Genomic DNA, 26391 nt, shown 5'->3' with positions numbered 1-26391 from the left:
TGTTCTTTTGTTCTCCCTTCCACAATGAACATTTCCCACATTATATTCCATATTCCAACTTTTTGTCCATTTACTTAGCCTATCAATATCTCTACGTAAATTATTTGTACTCCTCTCGCACCACCTTTCCACATGTTTTATTGTTCTCTGCAAATTTGGCAACAGCACCTCCTTCAGGACAGCTTCCAACAATAGATGTTGGGCTAATCGGCCTGTAGTTGCCTGCTTTTTGCCTCGCTCCCTTTTTGAGAAGAGTGTCACATTGGCAGTTTTTCAATCCTCTGGTACTTCTCCAGAATCCAGGAAAATTCCAACACATGGAGAAGCATGTGGCTTTGAACTCTTGGCTCTCACTGTGGTTTTCTCATGTCTAGGTGTCATGTAAACTAATTGTTAGAAAATAATTGAATCTCTGCTGTGTGGAAAGAGGCCATTCTGCCATTGAATTTGCACCGAGCCCCTTGCACTTTAAGAATACTGAATGGCCTGGACAGAGTGGTTGTTGGGAAGATGTTTCCATTGGTAGACGAGATTAGAACCTGAGGGCATAGTCTTGGAGTAAAGGAAGGCCTTTCAGAATGGAGAGAAGGAGAAATTTCTTCAGGTAGAAAGTGATGTATCTGTGGAATTTGCTGCCACAGAAAGCTGTGGAGCTCAGGGCATTGAATATATTTAAGACTGAGATATATGGGTTCTTGATGGGAACAAGAGTTATGGGAGAAACTGGGAAAATGGGGTTGAGAAACTTACCGGCCATGATTGAATGGCGGAGCAGACATATGTCTTATGGTTTTATGGACCTTCCAAAGAGCATCCCACCCAGACCCAAGCCCCTACCCTGTCCCTCACCTCCCTCCTCCCTCCCCCATTTCCAGAGGCTAATCCATCTTGCCTGCACTTCCCACACTAATTTAGCATGGCTAATCCACCTAACCTGCACATTTTTAGTCTGCACATTTTGGTTGTATGATGTGACTAATTGAATGGTAGAAGTTGAATTGAGTGGACCTAGGTCTCTTTGCCTGTAGCAATTTCTTTGTTTTAAATATAGTGGTTAAAGTGTCTTTTCATGCAAGTTCCAGAATCATCTGCAGCTTTCATGGTGCAAAGTTGTACCAAAAATATACTTGACAAAAAACTGCTAGTTTCTGAATTATCTTACAAAAGATGTGTAAGCAGATGACTGGAAATGAATGGTTTATATTGATTCCTATTGTTTAACTACTAAAGCTATACTTCAAGTCTGTTTTCCATTATACATCCTCATGGTTTTCTTTAAATTCTTAACAATTATAGAAAAGTGCAGAACTATACAAAAACAGTGTGATTAGCCTTTCTTTTGTGAAACTACAGATGCTGAAATACTTTGCAGTAGTCCTTAAAGAGTTAATTTAGTTTCATTTTATGGGGTTAACTAAAAGGTCATTTAGAAAAAAAAATTGAAAGCATTTCAGAAAATGTATTGAAATTTGATAGCCGTTTATTGTGCCATGGTAGCTCCATTTTACCTTAAACATACCATTTTCAAGTAGTCTGCTTTATCTTCATAAGATACTGTGAATGACATTTGTGTCCTTCCCATACTAATGTAACTAACTGCATATCAAAGCTAGACTTCTCTAATTCACATCAAATTTGCTTTCATGAAACCTTAAATCAATGCTGACAGCTTTGGCTTTAAGCTGAACACTGCTCTTGTTAATTTTCAAAGCACTAAAGACACTGCCAATATGCAGACATAGAAAATCAGAAAATACTGTCATCTTATAACAATATTCAGAATACATATTAGAAGTGCAAAGCAAGGTCTGACTATTTTTCTTGCATTTTCTCAAAAGTAGTGAATAAGCCATTCATTTAGACAAACAGTGTGATGTCACCCTTCAAAATTCTCTGTGGAGGTAGTTTGTTCTCAGGCCTGTAACACACAGGCACGATGACTTAAAAATTGAATCAAATTTATAAATAAAAACAAATTGTGCTGGCGATATGGCCAGAAAATTGCATGTTGAAGCATTGTGATGGAATGTTATTTCACTTATGGAATGCTGTGAGAGAAGTCATTGAACTGTATAAAATGCTCCAGCATAATATTGTCAATATCTATTCTGACACTAACCAGCAATGCATTGTATTGTGCTTGTCATTCAGTGCGTAGTCACCATTTTGAAGGGCTTGTTTATTAATAATGAGCAGAGGTGTGTACTGGAGACAAAAGTACAATTTATGCCGCCATATACAGTTAACTTTTCTATGTGATAAAGTTGCAAGAAGATTTTGTTTTGCAAAGAAAATCTTTTATTTCACAATTTTGCTTGTGCAATTTGAAAACAAGCAGAAAAAGTGTAAGAAGAAAACATTTCATATTTTCTCAAGTGCAAGGGTCCAAAACTGTGGAGATAAGCAATTGGTCTTAATGTTTCATTGACATAATCAGGTTAGAATGAAATGCTGATGAATTGTGTGCTTCTGCCAGATTAGTTAATGGGGGAACCCTTTGAAGGATGCCTATCAAATTAAATGTGTTGGTTTTGCCAAATACAGCAGGTGCTGTAAGGATTAGATTAGATTCCCTACAGTGTGGAAACAGGCCCTTCAGCCCAACCAGTCCACACCGACCCTCCGAAGAGTAACCCACCCAGAGCCATTTCCCTCTGACTAATGCAGCTAACACGATGGGCAATTTAGCATGGCCAATTCACCTAACCTGCACATCTTTGGACAGTGGGAGGAAACCAGAGCACCCGGAGGAAACCCACGCAGACATAGGGAAAATGTGCAAATTCCACACAGACAGTCACCTGAGACTAGAATTAAAGCTGGGACCCTGGTGCTAGGAGGCAGCAGTGCTAACCACTGAGCCACTGTGCCACCCCATGCGGAAAGCAAAGTCGATCTGTGGCTTTATAATATTCTTCATCCATGACCTCCTTTAGTTTTGTTGTCCCCTCACATCTTTTTGTATAATATTAAAAAATAGAAAATGCTAGAAACACTCAGCAGGTCTGGCAACAATTGTGAACACAAACACCCCCCCCACCAATTTAAGGATCTGAAATGTTAACTGTTTCTCTTAAGTTATGCCTTTATTTAAGAAAGGGTGTTCAGGAGAAGCCTGGAAACTGTCAACCTGTGAGTCTGGCATTGGTGGTGGGTAAGTTGTTGAAGGTGATTCTCAAAGATAGGATTTACGTGCATTTGGAGAGGCATAGAATGATTAGGGATAGTCAGTACAGCTTTGTGCAAAGAAAATTGTGTCTGACAAACTTGATTGAGAGTTTTGAGAAAGTAACCAAAAAGATTGAAGGCAGAGTAGTAGACATTGTTTACATGGACTTTGCTAAAGCCTTTGGTAAGGTTCCGCATGGTAGACTAATTAGTAAAGTTAGATCACGTGGGATTTGGGATGAGCTTGCCAATTGGACTCAAAATTGGCTTTGCGGTAAGAGACAGAGGGTGGTGGTGGAGGGTTGTTTCTTGCACTGGAGGCTTGTGACCAGCAGTGTTTCACAGGGATCGGTACCGGGTCCACTTTTGTTTGTCATTTATATAAATGATTTGGATGAGAATATAGGAGTTAGTAGGTTTGTGAATGGCACCAAAATTGGTGGTACAGAGTCATAGAGTTATAACGCACAGGAAGAGATTCTTTGGCGCAACTTGTATATGCTGACCAAGTTTCCCAAACTAAACTAGTCCCACTTGCCTGCATTTGGCTTATATCCTTCCAAACTTTCTTATTCGTGTATCTATCCAAATGTTTTTTAAATGTCATAACTGTACCTACGTCTATCAATTCCTCTGGCAGTTAATTCCATATATGAATCACCCTCTGTGTGAAATAGTTACTTCTCAGGTCCCTTTTTAATCTTTCTCCTCTCGCCTTAAAAGTGCCGCCTGGTTTTGAACTTATCTATCACAGGGGAAAGACCTTTGCTATTGACCTTATCTATGCGTCTCCTGATTTTATAAACCTCTATAAGGTCACCCCTTAACCTCCTATGCTCCAGTGAAAATAGGCCCACAGTGGACAGTGAAGAAGGTTATCTAAGATTAGAGAGATTTTGATCGGTTGGGTCAGGGGCTGAGGAGTGGCTGTTGGAGTTTAATTTGAATAAATGCAAAATATTGCATTTTTGTAAAACAAGGGCAGAACTTATGCATTTAGTTGTATGATCCTGGGTAGTGTTGGAGAACAGAGAGACCTAAGGGTTCACGTGCATAATTCTTTGAAATTTGCATCACAGGTTGACAGGATGAAGGGCTTTTGCCCAAAACGTCGATTTTCCTGCTGCTTGGATGCTGCCTGACCTGCTGTGCTTTTCCAGCGCCACTCTAATCTAGACTCTGGTTTCCAGCATCTGCAGTCCTTGTTTTTACCCCGCTGTGAAGTTTGCATCACAGGTTGACAGGATGGTTGAGGAGGCACTTACCACACTTGCCTTCACTGCGCTCAGACCTTTGAGTATAGGAGTTGGGATCTCCTGGTGAAGTTGTATGGGATATGAATGAGGCCACTTCTGGAATATTGTGTGCAGTTCTAGTTGCTCTGTTATAGGTAGGATATTATTAATTGGAGAGATTTAATAATATTTGCCCAGATGTTGTCAGAAATGGAGAGTGAGTTATAAAAACAGGCTGGAACAGTTTTCACTGGAGCATAGGAGGTTGAGGGGTGACCTTATAGAAGTTTATAAAGTCATGAGGGCTATAGATAAGGTAAATAATAAAGGCCATTTTCCTAAATTGGGTGAATTCAAAGCTTGGGGGCATATTTTTAAGGTGAGAGGAGAAAGATTTAACAAGGGTGAGGGGCAAAATTTTTACATAGAGTGTCGTTAGTGTATGGAGTGAGCTGCCAGAGGAAGTGGTGGATGCAGGTACAGTTACTGTTTAAAAGACATTTGGATAAGTACATGAATAGGAAATGTTTGGAGAGATAGGGACCAAACGCAGGCAGGCGGAGCTAGTTTAGTTTATAATATAGTCAATGTGGATTGGTTGAACCGAAGGGTCTGTTTCTGTGCTGTATGATTCTATGACTCTCCGCAGAAGCTGCCTGACCCAGAGTTTTTCTGGCATTTTTGTTTTTTTTTGATTTTCTGACTTTGAACATCTGTATAATTTTGTATTTGTGATTTTATTCTCTTCCTTCACCCTACAGTTTATAGCTTCCACTTATTCCAGTCATAGAGGTGTACAACATGGAAACAGACCCTTCGGTCCAACCCATCCATGCCGACCTGATATCCCAACCCATTCTAGTCCCACCTTCCAGCACCCAGCCCATCTTCCTCCAAACACTTCCTATTCATATACCCATCCAAATGCCTCTTAAATGTTGCAATTGTACCAGCCTCCACCACATCCTCTGGCAGCTCATTCCATACACGTACCACCCTCTGCGTGAAAAGGGTGCCCCTTAGGTCTCTTTTATATCCTTCCCCTCTCACCCTAAACCTATGCCCTCTAGTTCTGGACTCCCCGACCCCTGGGAAAAGACTTTGTCTATTTATCCTATCCATGCCCCTCATAATTTTGTAAACCTCTATAAGGTCACCCCTCAGCCTCCGACGCTCCAGGGAAAACAGCCCCAGCCTGTTCAGCCTCTCCCTGTAGCTCAGATCCACCAACCCTGGCAACATCCTTGTAAATCTTTTCTGAATCCTTTCAAGTTTCACAACATCTTTCCGATAGGAAGGAAACCAGAATTGCATGCAGTATTCCAACAGTGGCCTAACCAATGTCCTGTACAGCTGCAACATGACCTCCCAACTCCTGTACTCAATACTCTGACCAATAAAGGAAAGCATACCAAACGCCGCCTTCACTATTCTATCTACCTGCGACTCCACTTTCAAGGAGCTATGAACCTGCACTCCAAGGTCTCTTTGTTCAGCAACACTCCCTAGGACCTTACCATTAAGTGTATAAGTCCTGCTAAGATTTGCTTTCCCAAAATGCAGCACCTCGCATTTATCTGAATTAAACTCCATCTGCCACTTCTCAGCCCATTGGCCCATCTGGTCCAGATCCTGTTGTAATCTGAGGTAACCCTCTTCGTCGTCCACTATATCTCCAATTTTGGTATCATCTACAAACTTCCTAACTGTATCTCTTATGCTCGCATCCAAATCATTTATGTAAATGACAAAACGTAGAGGGCCCGGCACTGATCCTTGTGGCACTCCACTGGTCACAGGCCTCCAGTCTGAAAAACAATCCTCCACCATCACCCTCTGTCTTCTACCTTTGAGCCAGTTCTGTATCCAAATGGCTAGTTCTCCCTTTATTCCATGAGATCTAACCTTGCTAATCAGTCTCCCATGGGGAATCTTGTCGAACGCCTTACTGAAGTTCATATAGATCACATCTACTACTCTGCCCTCATCAATCTTCTTTGTTACTTCTTCAAAAAACTCAGTCAAGTTTGTGAGACATGATTTCCCACGTACATTACTCCTGCAGGCACAGATTATCTGGTCATTCGTCAGTGCTGTTTTTGCCACCTTTCTGTGGACAAATTACGGCAATCATTGTCGGCAAACAACAGTTTTCGAATGTTTCAAAAGTAATTTGTTGGCAGTAAAATGTTTTGATTGTTCTAAAGACATCATACATGCTTTACATATGCAAGTTGTCTTTCTCTTTTAAGAAGCATCATTACCATTCTTTCCTTCACTTCCTTTGGTCTCTCCCTATATATCTCAGCATTCTCTATTTTATTTACTAAGCTTGAAATGTTTTAAATGCATCTTGTTGGAGAGCTTTGCATTGCTAAAGGGATAATAGTAAATGCCATCACTTGCTGGAATGGGGATAACTTTAGTAGACTTTTTTTGTATTCTACTTATATTTTGTTTGCCCTTTAGTCTTTTTACAATAGATACTTTATGTATTATGTGCACTGTATTTATCAGGAAAGTACGCAAAATGCATTCAATGAGATCATTGAATCCCTACAGTGTGGAAGTAAGGCCATTTGGCCCATTGAATCCACACAATTCTCTGAACAGATCCTACCTAGACCTATCCCCTCACCCTATCCCTGTAACCCTGCATTTTCCATGGCTAATCCATCTCGCCTCCACATCCCCAGGCACTGGGCAATTTAGCATGACCAATCCACTTAATCTGCACATCTTTGGACTATGGAAGGAAACAGAAGCGCCCAGAGGAAATCCACGCAGGCATGGGAAAAATGTGCAAGCTCCACACAGACAGTCACCCAAGGCTGGAATCGAACCCACATCCCTAGTGCTGAGAGGCAGAAGTGCTAGCCACCGTGCCACCCTATGATTTATAAACATGTCCTGTTGATAGTTCAATTATAAGTAATACAGTAATTAATATTTTTTCTTCCCTGTCCTGAACTCTTTTTGTAAAGTTGCAAATCACTGAAAAGTTTAAAAAATTGGGTTACAGAGATAGATTAGGATGTTGGGAAGTAAAAAAGATGAGAAGGAGGTAATTGCAAGCGAGATAGATAACTTACTTGAATAGAAATCAATTACAAAAGAGAAATATCCTTGTAATGTCATAGTTATTCTCACGATGCTGTTCTTTTATTGTGCATTTTGTAGGGAAGCTTGAATGCCATTCTGGTTGAAGATAGCTACAAATTGATTTGTATTTGTAATGAGTAAATTTAGTACATGATGTACAGTTCTGTTGAATGAAATACTGATGCTTCAGAATGGTGTAAGATGTACTTATAAATTGTTTTTGCTTTAAATAATATTTTAAATAATTTTTAATAAAAATGGCCAGTGAATTGTAATTGCATTGAGCAAATGTAGATGGGCTGAATTTGATTTTAACAAATGGCAAAAATGTCAAAAATCAATTTTCTCAGCAGAAGTGGAAGTAATTGAAAGACACTGTGTTATACTTTGTACAATTGGAGTTTATTATTCATATTAAAAATTGCAATAAAAGCACAACTATTCAATTAAAGATACACTATTCCTTCCTGCTTTCTCTATATGAAATATAAGCTACACACACATTTTTAAGTTTTTAAATATTCTTTGAATTGAAGTGTAAAATTTGCAATATAAAATGAGGTTCTTTAACCCACTAGTTCTGGCTGACTCTCTGGAACATCCTATTAAAAATGATTTCTGAAGAAGAGTCATATTGGACTCGAAATGTTGCCTCCATTTTTCGCTCCAAAGATGCCGCCAGACCTGCTGAGTTTCTGCAGCTTTTTAAGCATTTGTGTCAGATTTCCAGCATTCACAGTATTTTGCTTGTATTCTCTGAAATTTAATTTACTTAATCCCATCCCTCTGACCTTCCTCCTTAGATTTTTAGCTTTTATTATTTTAAAAATAATAAATACACCTTTAAAAGTTCTTCATTTTTTTCCATGTATGAAGTTGTATGGAGTTTGATACTACTGTGGCCTCTGGTATGGCATTTCATGTTTATTTATTTTTTGCATAAAAACGTGGTAGATATTAACTTTTATGGCTGAAGTGGGAAAAATCCTAACCTTTCAGAGGTTTTATAAAAGTTTATATATATATATATATATATATATATATCCTAGTTTGATGTGTTCCTTGGTGTGTTTCAGGTATAGCATGTTTGCCATAATATAATAAACCAGATTAGCAAGAGATTTACCTTGTTCAGCAGTCTGAAGTTGCTGTTAGGTAATGTGAAGGTGTATTGTTGAATTTTTTCACACTGCCTCACCAAAGGATGGTGTTATGGTATGAAGGCACAGAAAGGATATGAACTTGGAATTAAAATATGGGGAATATTGTCATTTCAAAGGACTTTATTTTCTAAAATTTGAATTGTTATTTGAATTTGTCAAAGATTGCAGATTTCTTCTTAAATCAATTTGATAAGTATGTTACGGAATATGGTCCTAAAACCTTGTATGTAACACAAATCAAACAGATTATAATAGCGTTTGTGACCATAGATGCTGGAGTGGGCAGGGTTAATAGAATATTGTGTAATACTGTGTTGCTAATTTAAAAAATAACTTTTGTGGGAATGGAATAAGGAAAGAAAATAGAGCAATAAATTCTTTGTTTTGCAATTTCGCCCCCTTTTAAATAAATACTGGTCAGGTTTATGTTTGAAGACAATAGAAAATGTGTATATATAGCTGTAAGGTATGCAGTTTGCAGTATTTATGACTGTAATACCAAGGTGTCACAACTGTAATTTCATGCCCCGGTGAGAAGAACAAGGTCACCGAATACCTCAATTCTGCATCTGGTGATACAGGCGACCATAAACAGAGCCTTTAACATATCAGCAGCTAAAATAATGCAGTATAATGAACAGCAGAATTGTTTTGTATTAAAGAGATGGCATCCATTTTGCTAGAATGTATTGGTTAGATTTAATACTCATAGTGAAATTATCTTTTTATGCCTTGGCTTTGAATCAAAGTCCAACTTGTTCTCATCTCTGGTTGTACTGACTTCCTTGACACTTCGGTGTTTGTGCTAATGTTCAGTAGAGTTTTGGTTTTTGTGTTTGAAGTTGTGGGATGAGGTAAACTTTTCTTCACTCAAAGGATGTGGATCCTTGAAATTTTCTATCCCAGTCATAGAACATATTCCAGTCACATCAGTTAACTTTTGAATAACAAGGGAAGGTGAGGGATGTGGGTCTTGCTTGGCAAGACGGGGTTACAGTAGGAGCTTTCAACAGAATGACGATGTTGCAGGTGGTGGAATTTAAATTCAGTTAATAAATCTGGAATTGAAAGTTAGTTTCAGTGATAATGACCATGAGCCTGTCATCACTTGTCACAATTGCCCATCTGGTTCACTAATGTCCTTTAGATGTGAAAACCTGCTGTCCTTAACTGGTCTGAGCTGCATGTGACTCCAAAACCATATCAACGAGGTTAGCTCTCAAGGGCAATGAGCAGCAATCACTGCTCTTGTCAGCAACATCACATTCCATGGATGAATAAAGAAACTATCAAATTGCGAGTTGGAGCAGGCTAAAACAACTAAATAGCCTGCACTTGCTTCTATTTTCTTATGTTAATTAAACATGTCAAAGTTATTTATAGAAAAATATATCTTAAATTTTATTTAGTGCAAACTTATTTAAAATGTATTCACCTGCAGGGGCACCTTTAATAGCACTTCCAATTCAGAGAAATGTTGTCCTTTGACAGTATTTTTTGTTTGTGCTATTTCTGGAAAATGCTGTTTGATTATCAGTGATTCTGTGTTTTTCAACCTGCACTCTTTTAGAACTATGTAACTAACAGGATGTGAAATGATCAATATCTTTGAGATATTTACTTTCATGGCCTTCTGAAGTGGTAACTTAATTATAACATATTGACTTGGACCAAAGGGTCTGTTTCCATGCTGTATGACTCTAGGACTGTAAAGCTTCCTAGCAACTTTGGGTTTAAGCTCCCCTCTCCCCTCATATCTCATGGCATTATTTTGTCAGGGCTCCTCCAGCTATGCAGAGGTAATGATTTAGTAAATGTGTAAACTTGGTCTCAAATCACTGAAACAACAGACAATGTTCTTCGCTACAACATACTTGAAGAATTAACATTTATCATGTCCAAAAGTACTTCATTTTGAGTGAATTACTGATTTTTGTTTTAATTATTCTAATGTAGGCAAGCGTGGCAACCATTTTATGCACAGCTGGATCCCATAAATGACAAATGAAATAAATGGCAATATTTGGATGAAATCGGAAACAGCGGGAAAATGTTTATAGTATATAATAGATAACAGTCTATTCCTCATTTTGGATTTTGATCATTTTAATTTCTGAAGAACCCTCAAGTATGTTGCAGCCTGCTAACAGACTCTCAGCAAGGTTTAAATCTATATTGTACAGGATGTGTGGTACTAAATTATTCTGCTGAAGGAATCAGGTTGTCGTGGTTAGAGGACTATCGTCATGCTCTCTAAATTCTAGCTAATGGGTACTTTCACTTGGAGAATCTCATGCACAAGGTTATCTATCAGTCTTTAGCTGGGCCTGCTATGTAGAATGCCTTGTGGAACAGTTTTTCCCACAAAAGGGGAAAAGCCTGACCTTTTTGTTCTTGCCCTGCAGCATGGGTTTCTTCTGTTGGCTGAGCTACAATTGAGCTGCTTTTGGATTTGTTATGCATGTCAGACTATCCCCTTGAGTATTGCCTTTATTTAAGGGAGTACTTTAACTAACAGGATAGTTAATGTGCAGTTTACTGAGGAAGATACTTCAGGCACTTGTGCTTAGGGGAGGGATGCGGAGATGTAGAATTTCAAGTTGCATTTATTTTGCTTTCAGTTAGCTCTCGATGTGGGTGAGGATGCTGGAAACTCTGCAGTAAAACTTAGCTGTAATATTTTAATGTAGCTTCCCTGTGTCTTTTCATAGAATGTGAGATAGCTTGTGATGGCCGTGGCGCAATTGGCATCCCTTTCACCCCAAGATCAATGGATTTTATTCCAGAACTTCCACATAATAAGTAAAGCTGACACTCCTGAGGAATACTGAGGGAGTGTTGCACTGTTGAAGTTGTAAAAGATCCCGTGATACAGTTTAGAGAAATAGAAGTTGTTATCCCTGGTATTCTGCTAAATATTTATCACTCTATTAACATGCAAAAAAGTGAGGTTAATGCTGTTCTGTGATCTTTGTGTGCATAAGATTGACAGCTGCATTTCCTACATGAGGAGATATACATTTCAAAAAGTACTTCATTGACTGAAAATGCTTTACACTTTGGGTCACAAAAGATGCTATATAAATGCAAGTCCTTCTTTCTTTAACTTCCAGATGTGTCAAATGATGTGAATGCTTAACTATTAGATGCTCTTAAGTTTTGTGTATATATGTCCATTAGTAATACAATTATGTATTCCATTTTTCTCAAAATAGAGTTGAGGTCCTATGTTTTTCCTTGTGTAGTAACTGAAGACAGCAAGGCACAGAATGTATTCACTTTAAGTTTGTTAATGGAATGTTTTTGAGGCCATTTTTAACCACATTTAAAATTTACTTGCTTTGGAGATATTTTCTCATCAACCTGGACTGACATGTTATTACACACTCTGAAGCAGGTGGGACTTCAACTTAGGCCCATGGCTCAGGGGTAGGGGCACTACTGCTGTTCTCCAAGAGCCCCATGGTGTGATTTGGACACTTAAGTATAAATTGTCACTTGTTTAGATTGCATAGACTGAAAATTAAGATGTTTCTTGTACCTTTGTTGTGTAATTGAAAAGTTTGGAGATGTTTATCAGGAGGGACAGTTGTAGGTAAAATTTTTTTTGAAGTTCTGTTTTTATTGCAGAAGTCTAACATTTAACTCTTATGCCGCCTTATAGAATAAGAACTGAATGATCTGGCTGAATCATGCTGTTTAATTCTGAACTGAGCTTCCAACTTTAATTTGGCTCATCATCAGCACTGGCTATTTCCATTTCCATGATCATATGTGTCTGTACCTTCCATTTATCTTTAACCTTGCCCCAAGCTTTAACCATCCACCCCACAATTCCTTCAATGTGCTTTCAGGAGTTTAGATCCAGAGAAGGTGCTAGACAATTCCAAGATGACATTGAGTTTGACACAAATTTGATTTGGAACAGGAAGAAAATGATCTTGCAGAAGACTTCAGGAGAAAATTCAAAACTGAGTGTATTTGAAATTGCCCGGAAATGGAGAAGGAAAGCCACCATCAAGTTATCAATACTAGTGTCTTTGGTACTGTATCATTTTAGAGGCATCAAATCTGGAAATTATAGTAGCTTGTTCAGTTCCGGTTAACACTGTCTGAAAGGTGGATTTTGTCATATCTATTTAAATGAATTGTAAAGTGAAATGAGAAAGTCAATTTTCTGAGTGGTGCAGTGCCTTAGTGCTTCAGGTTGAAGTTTTAATGGATGCTATTGAGTGAATTTGTGAGAGTTAAGTGTTTATAGTGCATTATAAATATTTTCAGAATAAATAGGCGATACATGATAGGTAGCAATGGGATGCAGAGTTTATACCACAAAGACCAGCAAAGAGCAAAGACCCTATTAGCTTAAGAGTGATGAAGTTCATGCCCATTATTTCTACCTTAATGTAAGTGCTTAATGGCTATACTAAATACTAGCCTACCTCAGTTATTTCAAGGACCTGCTACCATGAATACTCTATCAAGTACTGATAAATGCAATTTTTTATTGTAAAAAAAAAATTCCTTTTGGTTTTTGACTTCCTGGTATCACTATTGGTCATTAGGAATATTGACCAGGAGCTAATTTAAGACATCTGGGAATAGTAGAATGAATTTTTCCTGAGTGAACCTGTCCATTTTCAGGACCATTCTGAGAGCTGGATACCATGCACATCTGTATAACAGTTGATGGTCAGGCAGCCTCCTGACTGGGAGCTCACAGAAGTTATCTTTGTCAGGTAGACATGTTTTTTAAAGTCATTGTAACATAACGCGTAACACGCTGAGGTGGGACTTGAACCCAGACCTTGCCGAAAGGCAGGTGGACTCCCACTGTGCAGCAAGAGCCCTTGGAGTCAGGTAGATACTAATTCACCATTAATTCAGTATTTAAGTGTATTCAAGTGGAGGACATTAACTGGGAACTCGTGTGCTTCTAGGCATAGGAGTACATTAACTGCGGTCATTGCTTTTTGATGTGCATGTCTGCAATTCATATCTCTGTAAATGAAAAGTTACGAACGGTGTAAAGACTAGGCTTGTGTGCTGTTCTTCACTGCTGGCTATCTGAAATGAAACAGTGCAACCCCAATGCCTGGAGAAGGGAGGGCAGCCAGAATGGCTATGGCCCAAATTGCTTGTGTGCATTTTGCAAGTGCAACTCCTCTTTTCCTGATTGCACGAATCAAAGAGGAATATAACTTTTGAATCATGCCCTGTCCGTGCTCCGCTCTGTTCAGTCTGAACATAGTACTCAGAATCTTATGTCCACCATAACTACGCAAATTTAAGTTTAAGTGGTTCTGTTGCCTGACTTGAGCTGCTGTGTTGCTCAGCAATAGTTTTGGAAAGCTGCTCCAAATTCAGCGTCTGAGGTACAGGTTATTACTTACAATTTTGGAGGGGTAACCTTCCTGCCTCCACGGGAGGAAATGGTTTGAAAATCCTCCTCTCAGAGACTTAGCAGAATTTGGAAAAAAATAAATCCAATCTCACTAATCCACATTGTAACATACCAATAAACTCGTGTGAAAGATGAAAAGACTAAGACTGGTGAGTGGTGTGTTTCAATCTTGTACCATCCCTTCTCATTAATAAATCCACTTCAATGTTAGTAAATATGGGCTGGTCAATAAAAGCAGATTTGTTACCCCTTTGCTGTCACTTGGGAAACTAGAGGCATTTGATCAAGATCTCAGCAATTGATGAGAAATTAATGATCTGTCATTTAGATTTCATGATGGCAGTAGAGGAATTCTTGAGAGCATCTGACTTGACTTCCTGACTCACAATCAGTAACAGAGCAAAGGGCTGTCCTTTGCTTCTCAATCTGTCATAATTCCCAAGAATGTGTCCAGATTTTATATGTCCATGTGTTGTTCAACTAAAGCACAACCCCGTTGATAGCGATGTGTTTTCTCTGCTCTAGCACTGTCATATTTGGTTGCCATTAGCATGTCAGAGTAATGATGAATATTCCTATCAACTGTTCTGCTCTTTAATTTCCAATGGGAAGTGGGTGGTAAAATCTAAATACTAATGGCCCAATGCTGGACAAGTAAATGTTTATTGAAATGAATACCTAAAAAGAGTGTGGACTATAGAATCATTCATTCTTTTTGAGGGAGTGAGAAAGGAAAAAAGCTTCAATGTACTAGTTCAATTCTTTGCAGATACAAATAAGGATACTTGTGTACTGAGGAGATTTAGACAGTAGACAAGGTGCAGGAGTAGGCCATTCTGCCCTTCGAGCCTGCACCACCATTCAATATAATCATGGTTGATCATCCTTAATCACTATCCTGTTCCTGCCTTATCTCCATAACCCTTGATTCCACTATCCTTGAGAGCTCTATCCAACTCTTTCATAAATGAATCCAGAGACTGGGCCTCCACTGCCCTCTGGGGCAGAGCATTCCACACAGCCACCACTCTCTGGGTGAAGAAGTTTCTCCTCATCTCTGTCCTAAATGGTCTACCCCGTATTTTTAAGCTGTGTCCTCTGGTTCGACACTCACCCATCAGCAGAAACATGTTTCCTGCCTCCAGAGTGTCCAATCCTTTAATAATCTTATATGTCTCAATCAGATCCCCTCTCAGTCTTCTAAACTCAAGGGTATACAAGCCCAGTTGCTCCAGTCTTTCAGCGTAAGGTAGTCCCGCCATTCCAGGAATTGACCTCGTGAACCTACGCTGCACTCCCTTAATAGCCAGAATGTCTTTCCTCAAATTTGGAGACCAGAACTGCACACAATACTCCAGGTGTGGTCTCACCAGGGCCCTGTACAGCTGCAGAAGAACCTCTTTGCTTCTATACTCAATCCCTCTTGTTATGAAGGCCAGCATGCTATTAGCCTTTGAAAGGGTTTGCACAGTTTGTATGGTTTAGGTTAGAGTATCTAGACCTGTGTTTCTTTGCTGTTTCTTGTCTTTCAAGTTGCAAGTAAACAGCCTGGATTTAGCAGTCAGTGGTGAAACAAGGTTGCTTGCTGTTGACCTCGGAGAGAGTTGGGCAGCCTGTGGTGGAGCAGGAAATGGCTGATCGCAAGTTTGGGATTTCCAGCTTCATCTCTGCTTGTACTAAATCCTGAAATAATCAGAGTGGTAACAATGGTGAATACTGATAGTTCATGTGAAAATTCTGAACATAGCCTTTGATATCTAAAATTAGAAAGATTATAATGAACCATCCGTCGCCTTTTGATTTTTGCAGGATTTAAGCAATTTACCTAATGGAACTTTCAATTTTAATATGTCATTGAAGTGCAGAATAATAAAGCATATGTAAAATATTCTTTTTCAATAAGTGCTGGAAATGTATTTGAGTTGTTATTCGATAATGAAAGTGTAAAGAATGTTTTTATCTAGTTCTAGTAAGCTTATCAATTCTGTATTAATGTATGTGAAGTAGTAATTTAAAATGAATGTGTTTAAAATATTTGGGATGTGAACATTCAGAGTTTTGACAAACTGTATTGGGTAGCGAGGGGGCAGTTTTCAATCTACCAACTGGGATTTTCAGCTAGTTTTATTTCTTGCTTTCTGATCTGTTATTTTCCTGAACAGTTTTCCCCTGGGTTTATGGTGTTATATAACAGTGTCATACGGGGTTTCTGTTTTGATAACTTTGTGCTAAATAAGATATGGGTAAATTATAATTCAATATATTCCTTCAGATCCTGTTGCGTGTAGTTATATTGTAATGTGAATACCGTTATTTCCCAGTAATCATTTTGACTATCAGTCTCTGCATTCATAATGGTTATGCCACAGTTGCCATTCCTTCAGAATGGATGTTCATCATGGATCAGAGGGCATGCTAACTGTTGTTAATCGGTACTAGGGCAGACACTGAAACTTGAACCGAGGGAGGGAAGGGACAAAACAGCTTCAATCTGTAAATTGCATAAAATAAAATCTAATGTTTTTAAGGCAGCAATATTACCTCAAAGTTCTGAGAAGTATTTGATTCCTGAAAATAATTAGGATGGGTTATTTCTGTTTTCATGTATAACACTAGCAATATGTATGTAATATAAATTCCTATCACAGCTGTTGTGGTTTCTGCAGTCATTGATGAGATTGCAGTCCTATAATCACTCCAAGGTATCTATTATTTCTGTTAAAGGATTTGGGAACATTCTGACTTATTCCAATAATCTTATATTCATTTTAATTCTGCACTTTATATATGCAAATTGCCAGTTGAGGTTGATATGCGAAATACAATGTGCTATGTTTTTATTAATGCTGTGCTGTCTGAGATGACATGGTCTGTAAAACTCCTGTGTTTTGGGCTGTCAACTCAGAGACCTGGGGCCTAATTTTATCTCTCAGAGACTCAGTAGGGGAATTTTGCAGCTGCAACACCTGCAAGTATATACTGTCAGGAGCTAAGTACTATTTGTTTTGTTCTTTTTTTCCTGGCATATGAGTTTTCTACATCAGACTGCAATCTAGGAGCGGGATGGAGGATGAGAGTCCAGATGGGAGATTGAGTGTCAGGGTCAGGGGCAGTGCTTCCTTTACGCTGTGCAGGTTTGTAGCCATGTAGTAACTGAGAATGTGCCATACAGAGAACACAATTGTCACACACAAGCGATCATTCTTCATGGTGCGCTCTTATCTATGATAGAAAGCATGCAGTGCAACAAACTGCAGCACGCACACCTCTGGCTATGCGTCCAATGAAGAGAAATTGGAGGGATCATTTGGGTTATGAGATGGATCTCTGGGGAAAGTTGGAATAGTTGAATTAGGGTGTTCAGTTACAAGCAGTGGGTGAAGCGGGTAAACTGGTTGCAGCAGATGAGTGCCTTTACCTGCCTGATTTCCTGAAACAGGCTGGGGTTAACTTGAAAAAACTGGTCAGCTCTAAGGCATGCAGTCTCATATGACCAAACCACAAATGGCAAGCGGTTTGTTCCTCCAACTCTTTCAAAATTGGAAAGAAACAGGTTGAATTTTAGATATTTAGCATTTTTTACATCCCCTTTTGAAGTCATCCTTCATGTTGAATCTGTGAGGCGTAGCTGTGTTATTTTGGGTGAGATTGAAAATAGGTTGGGGAGGGATACATGCTTTCAGCAATTTGATTTCCTACTGCTTGCCTGTATTCATCTCAAAGAATGAAATGATACAAATAATTTGAATTGATTGGAACAAATTAACTGGAATATCAAAATGAATATTTAAAATGTTTTGGTACTTGAGTACTCCAAAGAGGTTGAATTTTCAAACCATTGAAAACTTTTCAAGCTTCTCACTATTATTCTAATAGTTTGGTGAAGAACATAGTGATGTCCAGATATGTCATTTAAACCAAAGAATACAGTATGACTTTTTTGTGAGAATCCTGCATCTCTCAATAATTCATTGCATTGGCATTCAAATGGAATATCTTGCAATAAGCAATATTTGATTTCCAAAAATAAGTTTGGGCAATCTTTTTGTTTCCGTTCCTTTTGTGTGCACTATCGGTTTTAACCTTAACCTTACACAGGCTCATTGTTATTTTAAGACTCTTACATTTTTCTCTACCTAGGTCTAACAGATGAAGAAGTTGAAATAGCTTTACAGCAGTCGAACACTGCTACCGATGAAGTATTTGGGCCTGTCTCCCAACAGCACTTGGTGCAACCTTCACAACTTGCTGTGCCAAACGGTATGTATTCTCAGGGATATTAACAGTCAACTGGCCCATCATGGGAGTGAATAGAGCATACATTTGTCCAGTCTGAATATAGGATCAGATGTGATTTTTGTTATGCTTTACACTTTGGAATCCAGGCTGTGTTTTCATGTATGATACCTAACAAACACATTTATTTTAACAGCTTATATTTACATAACGATGGGTGACTGCGATATAGGCAAAAATATAACAAATTGAGGAAATTACCAGGTAATTTGAAGAGAATAAGTCATACAGGAAGACGTCAATCAGCACTCACCATGAGCATCCCTACTGATATTGCATAATATGACTATTTAAATTGGAAATTCAAGAATTGTTTCAGCACTATGTTAAAGCTGAAATTTTTGATGTGCAGGTAGGCTGAAATTTTCTCAACCTGCCGGCAAGCCTTGGTTTGCAGTTAAGCGTTGAGTTTAAAATTATCATCCTTGTTTTTAGATCCTTTCCCAGTTTGCCTCCCCCTAGTACTGCAAGGAGCTTACAACCCGGAGAAAGTGAGGACTGCAGAGTCAGAGCTGAAAGGTGTGGCGCTGGAAAAGCACAAGCCCAAAACGTCCATTCAGCTGCTGTTCGGATGCTGCCTGACCTGCTGTGCTTTTCCAGCGCTACACTTTTCAACTCAGTTTTACAACCCACCAAGGTATTGACTCCTCTAATTCTGGGATGAAACCCCCCCCCCCCTCGATTTAATCATGCCACCATTCATGGCCATGCTTTCAGTGACCTCGGCCCTATGGCCGTGAATTTCCTTCCTATGTCTGCCTTCCTTCCTACTTCACTTTCTTCAAGATGCACTTTGACCAAGCTTTTGGTCATTTGCCTGAATGTGAAATTGTGTTCGGTAATATTCCTGTGAAGTGCTTAGGGATATTTTAATTATCTTAAAGACATTATGTAAATACAGGTTGTTACTTATGTATACCTAAGGTATTCAGAATAGTGTGTTTTACAGTTTCATTGCAAAGGTTTCTCACATCGAGATGTGACAAGACTGCACTTAGCACAAAATCTTAACTGTAAGAAACTAAAGTGAATACTTTAGCTTTTTTTATTCTGTTTGCTCTCTGCTCTTGATTCATACCCATTTCATCCTTAGATTAATTAATTTTATTTCCGGCTAAGGACAGCGTGATGGCTAAGTTTTTAGTGATGCTGCCTCACACCGTCAGGGACCTGGGTTCGATTCCAGCTTTAGGCAATTGTCTGTGTGGAATTTGCACATTCTCCCTGTGTCTGCATGGGTTTCCTTCTGGTGCTCTGGTTTCTTCCCACAGTCCTAAGATGTGCAGACTAGATGGTTTGGCTAAAAATGCTAATCTTTGCCCTGTAGTGTGCAGGATGTGCAAGCTGGGTGAAGTAGCCATGGATGAACCCCCATGCACGGTTACAGGGGTGGGTCTGGGTGAGATTGTCTTCATAGGGTGAGTGCAGACTCAATGGACCGAATGCACTGTAGGAATTCTATGATTCTAACCATTTCCGTTGTGTAAGTTTTTATTAAACTTTCAAACTTCCCTGGTTTGCTCTTCATCCTGGATCACACTGCCTGCTTTAGTAGGTGCGTCACACAAAATAAAGGTGGAACATGGATTAGCTGAAATGTCTGCATTTCTATCCAACCTATCCCAATCTGTAATGGCATTGTCAGACTTGGATTATGTTAGATCAGATTTTTTTATACTTGCGATGCAACAAGACAGAAAGCATTTCCCAGTGAAAGAATTTATCTTGTTGGCAGACTGAGTTCACTTGTAAACCTATATAAAATATACAGGACCCAAACATGCCATTGGTACAACTAGTCTATCTCTCCACTCAAACTCCTTCATCATTCTGAAGTAAGCTCAATTAACATCACCCTCTGTTCACGTCTCTTTTACCAGTTTCCTCTGCAATGCTTTTGAACTACTGGCTGAACAACTCCCTTTGTATTATTTTAATTTCATCATTATTTGTGTAACAGAATATTTATCAAAAATGTCTTGCTAATCCTTTTACTCTCCACAATATTCTGTTTTCAACAAGTAAAAGTACCTAGGCTGCTAAATATTAGCTGCGTAGAACCACTGCTACAGTTAAGATTTTTTTTTGTGCCTGATAAGGCTTTTGTGGATCTGAGGCATTCTTTTGGCAACCTACAAAAAGTTATTTAACAGATGTTCCACTGCAATGGAACAACAAGTGTTATTCAGAGGTTTGTATTACTGCACCTGCTCAAGAACCTCATATTGGGATTGAGTGCTGTAACAGACCAAATAGGACTGAAAACTAAAACGGTTTTCAGTTGCTCTCATTTAATCCAAACTGTCAAATGGTTTGGTCCACCTCTTTCTATTAAAGCTAAAGTGCTCTACAGTTGTCTTATAATTTAATTCTTCAGATGTACAGTTACAAATTGCCAGTACCCTCATAATAAAACTACTAAAACCTTATACAGCTGATATCAGTTTTAACAATGTTAAATGTGTGTCCATTGCTGTCAGAAGCACTTCGTATTGGATAAGCTGCCCAGGACTCCACTTCTTTACCAATAAAGTATAGAATAACATATAGCATCCCCTTCTGACTACTTGCACAAACAAGTCATCCCAAGCTCCAACTGTTTCAAATTGATTTATCATCTACTCCTCAATTGTCCATTTAGTAATATAGGTGAGTAGGAAAAATGGTTGTTAACAAAATTCTAATTATTGTAACCATCATGTTTGTATCATTGTCATTGCAATTATTTGTATACTCAATCAAAATGTGATAGAAATACATTTTACTTATGCATCTACATCCAAGGTTTTGTTTACCCTGTCTATGCTACCAATCTTCACTAACACTTTATTTAGAAAAACCAGATGTGTGTATACCTACACCTGATGTTTACAGAAATCTCCAGTCATCCTTTTCATATATTATATTAACGCTTTAAAAGTCAAAAAGCAGGATAGTCCTTTTCATCATAACCGTCTCCAACTGGATCTCATTGGCCAAATTCGATGAGTACATATGACACATTCCTGACTTTATGCCCCACCATCATCTCAATGTATTTCATTTTATAGTGCTTTATGAATTCTCGCTCTTTTCATTGTTTAAGCTGTGCATACAACTAGAAATTTTCTTTATCCCATGAGGGAAGGCAAAACATCTCTGAGGGCATGTGTTTTGATTTTCACAATAGCTGAGTTTCCCACAGTTCAGCTGACTTTCAGCATCATTTGAAGAGAATTACATTGAACATGCAACACACCAGCAGGCCATTTTGCCCATCCTGTCCATGCTGGTATTTATTTTCTGTTCTGACTTCTCCCATTGCTTCTCCTCTAAATATGCAATCATTATCAGCTATTCCCTTCTCCCTCATAAGTTTGCCTAACTTTCCTTCAATTGCATATGGTATTGGGTTCCACATTCTGACCATTCTTTTGGTGAAAACATTTCTTCTGAATTCCCTGTTGGACATCTTACTGACCATCTCTTACTGATGGCTTTTAGTCATGCTCTTCCCACAAGAGAAAACATTCTGCGAAAATCTTTTAGTATTTTAAAAACATCTATTAGGGTGCTTCTCAACCTTCTTTCTTCAAATGAAAAGAGATTCAACTGCTCTCACTGCTATAGGAAGGATTTTGTGAAACTTGACAGGATTCAGAAAAGATTTAAAAGGATGTTGCCAGCATTGGAGGGTTTGTGCTGTGGGGAAAGGCTGAATAGGTTGGGATTGTTTTCCCTGGAGCATCAGAGGCTGAGGGGTGAACTTTTAGAGGTTTATAAAATCATGGATAGGGTATATAGAAAAATCTTTTCCCTGGGGTAGGGGAGCCCAAAACCAGAGGACATAGATTTAAGGTGAGAGGGGAAATATTTAAAAGGGACCTGAGGGGCAACTTTTTCACGCAAAAGATGGTGAGTGTATGGAATGAGTTGTCAGAGGAAGTGGTGGGGGCTGGGACAGTTACAATGTTGAAGAGGTATCTGGATAGGCATATGAATAGAAAGGGTGTAGAGGGATATGGGCCATGTGGTGGTAAATGAGACTACATTAATTTAGGACATCTGGTTGGCATGGACGAGTTGGACTGAACGGTCTGATTCCATGCTGTATATCTCTATGACTGTATACTTGTTTGTTACAGCTGCTGCTTCAGAGGGTGACAGATATGCCTTTCTTGTATTGGTGATTAGTAGTTCATTAATCTAGTGTCTTCGATTTCAGCAAATCAAGCCTGTTAAAGTCTCATTCAAGGCTCACTGAGATTAAAGCACTCTGGGTGCATGGATTGCAGTGGTTCAGGGAAGTAGCTCACATTATCATCTGAGGGGCAGTTAAGGATGGGTCATAAACGGTGGCCTTTCCAGCAAAGCTCGCATCCTAAGAATAAACATGTGTATGGGAATTAATCTTAACCCTCTGTTCAGAACAGGTTCAGAACTCCCCAGCTCTGAGAAACTCTACAAGAATTTTTGAGCTGTCTCATTTTGTCTACCTTGTTTCATAGAAGGTATAGGAGCCCCAGTGGAAGTGTTGTCAGAATCATTGGGAAAGATGTAGTGCAGACATGGGTGGCCTTCCATCTGGTATTCATCGATTATGTGCTCAGCAGATTATCGAAATACTGTCTAAATGAATAACAGGTCAGAAACTGGGAATGAGATACTTTGCCTCTACTGTGTAACTCTCAATTTTGGTAAAGGCAGAGTATCCAATCTTTAGAACATGTGCAGTACTCTTGGACAAGGAATGCAACATGGTATCAGCACTGAGCATTGATACTGGCAATATACTGAAGATCCACACATGGGCAAGTGTCATCAGTAAGGAACCTTATTAAAGACACCTTCATTTCTGTATTATAAAAATGTCATTTGTGTAGCAAATTTCTTTCCTAACCCATGAGAGACTTCCAGGCAGACATCAACCCAATTTCAACATCAATCCTCAATGTTAGAAAGATCTCATTAATGCATCAGAAGCTAGTGTACTAGCTGAAGATGGTCAATCAATTGCAGAAGGTCAATAACTGCAAAGTTTCTATTTCTTGGCATTGGAAAACGGCATGACCAAAGTCATCAGGCCTCTTTTGGAAACGTGAACCACTGCTGCAGATGTTTAAAAGGGGTGTGAGGCAAATGGTTATACTCTAGTCTGTCTGATGTCAGTAGTGAGCAATTTATTGGAATGAACTGCAAGAGAAAAAATAAATTGACATTTAGAAAGGCATGAATTAGTCAGGATTGTCAGTTTTATTAAGAAAATATTGTTTCTTACCTTAATGTACTACCGGGAGCTGTATAAAGCGTCATTTAGACCACAGCTGAAAATTTGTGTACGGTTTTAGTCACTACATTAGAGGAAGGTTGTAATTGATACAGTTACAATTAAAGTTAGAATGAATTTCAAAATCTTACATTAGAGACAGTGCAGGGGAGATTTGCAAGAATGTTGCCAGGACTTGAAATTGCAGCTATGAGGAAAGATCGGATAGTTAGGGTGGTTTTCATTGTGAAAGAGGAAGTTAAGAGAACTTCATTGTGGTGTAAAAAATAATGAGAGGCTTAGATAAAGTGGACAACGAAGACCTGCTTTCCCTAGTGGAGAGGTCATCAATTTAACATGGTTGGTAGAAGAATTAGAGGGGGCATGAGGAAAGACGTTTTCACCCAGAGGTTAGTGCATGTCTGCAGTCCACTGTATGCTGGAGGAAGAAACCCTCAACTAACACTCATCTAAAAGGAGCTTGGATCTGCACCTGGTATGCTGCAAGTTACAAGGCTCACAGACCAGGGACTGGAATGTGGTATCAGAATAGGTGACTAGTTTTGTTTTTGGCCCGTATCGACTGGATTGGCTGTGCCATAACTTTTATAAAGTTCTGTAACACATCTTACTTTTACGTACACAGCTCAAATTTGAAAATCGTAGACCTATATTTTGGGAATTTGTTTTTTGAAAACACATGAATATGTAAAGTTCAAAAACTTCACCAGACATTATTTTGCTTTCATGATGTATTTAGCAGTGACTATACTGATTCCTTGGGTGTCTAATTCATCTGCTTGGAATATCATGATTTATGTTTTAAAGCATTACTCTCCTGAGCTTCTTGGTGGATATGTTTTTCAATGTTGTAAAACTCCAGGTTCTTAAAATACATAATCGCAAAGATCTGTCTCCAGCATTTAGTCCTAATAACATATTTCCTTGTGTGTGAATGCTGGATGTTTACTCTAGACAGGTTTTAATAAAGTTCAACTGTACTTAAGTTCTTCCTAGGTAACTTCCACTATGTCTCACTGGTGTGGTTGGAAGTATTTTAATGCCAATGCTTTTAAAGTTTACAAACATGTTTAACTGTACACTATGGTTTAATCACTGTTCAACAATATTTACACTAAAATTGGACTGGAATACTTTGATCTCAATTATCCCATTTTATTGCATTGCATGTAAAGACAAAGAGCTGGAGACCTGCTCAATGATGCTGAGTGTTAAAATTACTGTGGGGAAAATAACCTAAAGTGCATTGTCAAAATTTAAACAGCAGTACACTCGGGGGATTCTGCCCCTAATGGCATTCTTGTTTGTATGTAGATTTGTATTAAAAGAGTGAACAAAGCTCCAGTTAAGTAATCAACCTTTATATAATTCATTTTTAGGATTAATTCATTTTGGGGTAAAGCCAAACATTATTTGGTTTATCTGTTGAAATACAGAAATCAGTGTATAGATTGCCAATCGCTGATGATCATATGAGATGTTTCTCTTAACTATCTTTTCTTTTGGCACACATTCCTAATTTAAAGTGGGTTTACGTGACCTTGTATACAAACAATGTGTGGACACTGGAGAGCTATCACAGTGCAGTTCTTAAATGAGACCTCAAATAGTTTTTAAAGACAAAATTGCTGTCAGAATGCTGCTTTGTGTTTTGAACATCTAGGTTCAGTGTCTCAAACAGGCAGCCTCAGGACTGAGTCCTTGCTACATTTCAGATCTTGCTGGTTTTCAGAGAAAAACATTGGAACTTCAGTTCAATTAACAGGAGATCATGAAATCAAGGGAATAAGTTTAGATTTTATTAAAATTTAAGAAAATGAATACATGATAGTAAAACAAAATTTGAAAAAAGAATTATGTAAAAAAGGGTAAGCAAGGCTTAGTCATGGGCTATGCTGCATTCAAGCTGCAGCTTCCCGGATATGTAGAAGCACTACTGGATCAGCTATTTCAAAGAATTTCAAGCACAATGCAGGGATTAGGTCTCATCAGTTCATCTGGGCCAATCAGGCCAAGCCAAGTCAGTTGGGATCAAGGGTCACTGGGAGTGAGGGGAAGGATCAGAGTGCACTTCTGCTAACTAGTCTGGTGCCAATGCTCCACCTAACTGAAATATTCTGGTAAGTTATTTAACTCATTTAACAATGATTACATTGATATTCAGCAGCTTATAAAAATGTTCAGGTTTTCAGCAGCCAGATTTGAGACTCTGTATCTGTATCATGCATTTTGAATACAAGACCAAAATGCTCAAGCCATTTGTAGCAATTTTTAGCTTAAAGAAACTCTTACTCTTTAGTAAAAGAAATTAAAGAAATTTAGTTTTCATTGATTTGAATGGCATCTCATTCTATCTTGAAGTGATACTCCAGCCCTACCTTGTCTATGTATTTTTAAACTTTATATCTTTCTAAAACATCCTCCTAGCCTTCTGCAGAGGCTGTATTCCTTGAGATTTTATAACTTTTGTTCATACCTTATTGCTTGGATTATTTTTTGTTCTTTTCTATGCCTTTCTCAATGTGTGTAACATGTTGACCATAGTGAAAACTGCATACTGGGTGGGCACTAACTCATGGATTACAAAGCATTACTCCAAATCTCTGTTCAACTTACACTCTTCGATTCTAACCTTGCACATGAACAATCTGTTGACTTATTTAACAGCCTTGCCAGATTGTTTAGATATTGGCAGTAATACACTTATTTTCATTCCCAGGTTCCTTTCTGAATCTCACTGTGCTAATTCCATTCATT

The 26391-nt window shown here is 38.6% G+C and overlaps 1 protein-coding gene across 4 annotated transcripts in view; it reads left to right on the top strand.

Annotated features, from left to right (window-relative positions):
* pex14 (peroxisomal biogenesis factor 14) overlaps window positions 1–26391 on the top strand; it is a 254740-nt gene that overhangs the window by 126172 nt on the left and 102177 nt on the right. For all 4 annotated transcript variants that reach the window (XM_087980263.1, XM_087980262.1, XM_043676241.2 and 1 more), the window contains exon 4: window positions 18213–18332. In XM_087980263.1, coding sequence (XP_087836389.1) covers window positions 18213–18332 — 120 coding nt within the window. The remainder of the gene's footprint in view (window positions 1–18212; window positions 18333–26391) is intronic.

Source organism: Chiloscyllium plagiosum, unplaced genomic scaffold (assembly GCF_037043375.1).
Source record: "Chiloscyllium plagiosum isolate Xiang-an unplaced genomic scaffold, Cpla_swu_hap1 HiC_scaffold_37, whole genome shotgun sequence".
Classification (NCBI taxonomy): Eukaryota; Metazoa; Chordata; class Chondrichthyes; order Orectolobiformes; family Hemiscylliidae; genus Chiloscyllium; species Chiloscyllium plagiosum.
Note: the sequence above shows the minus strand (reverse complement) of the source record. Positions and strands in the feature narration are given on the sequence as shown.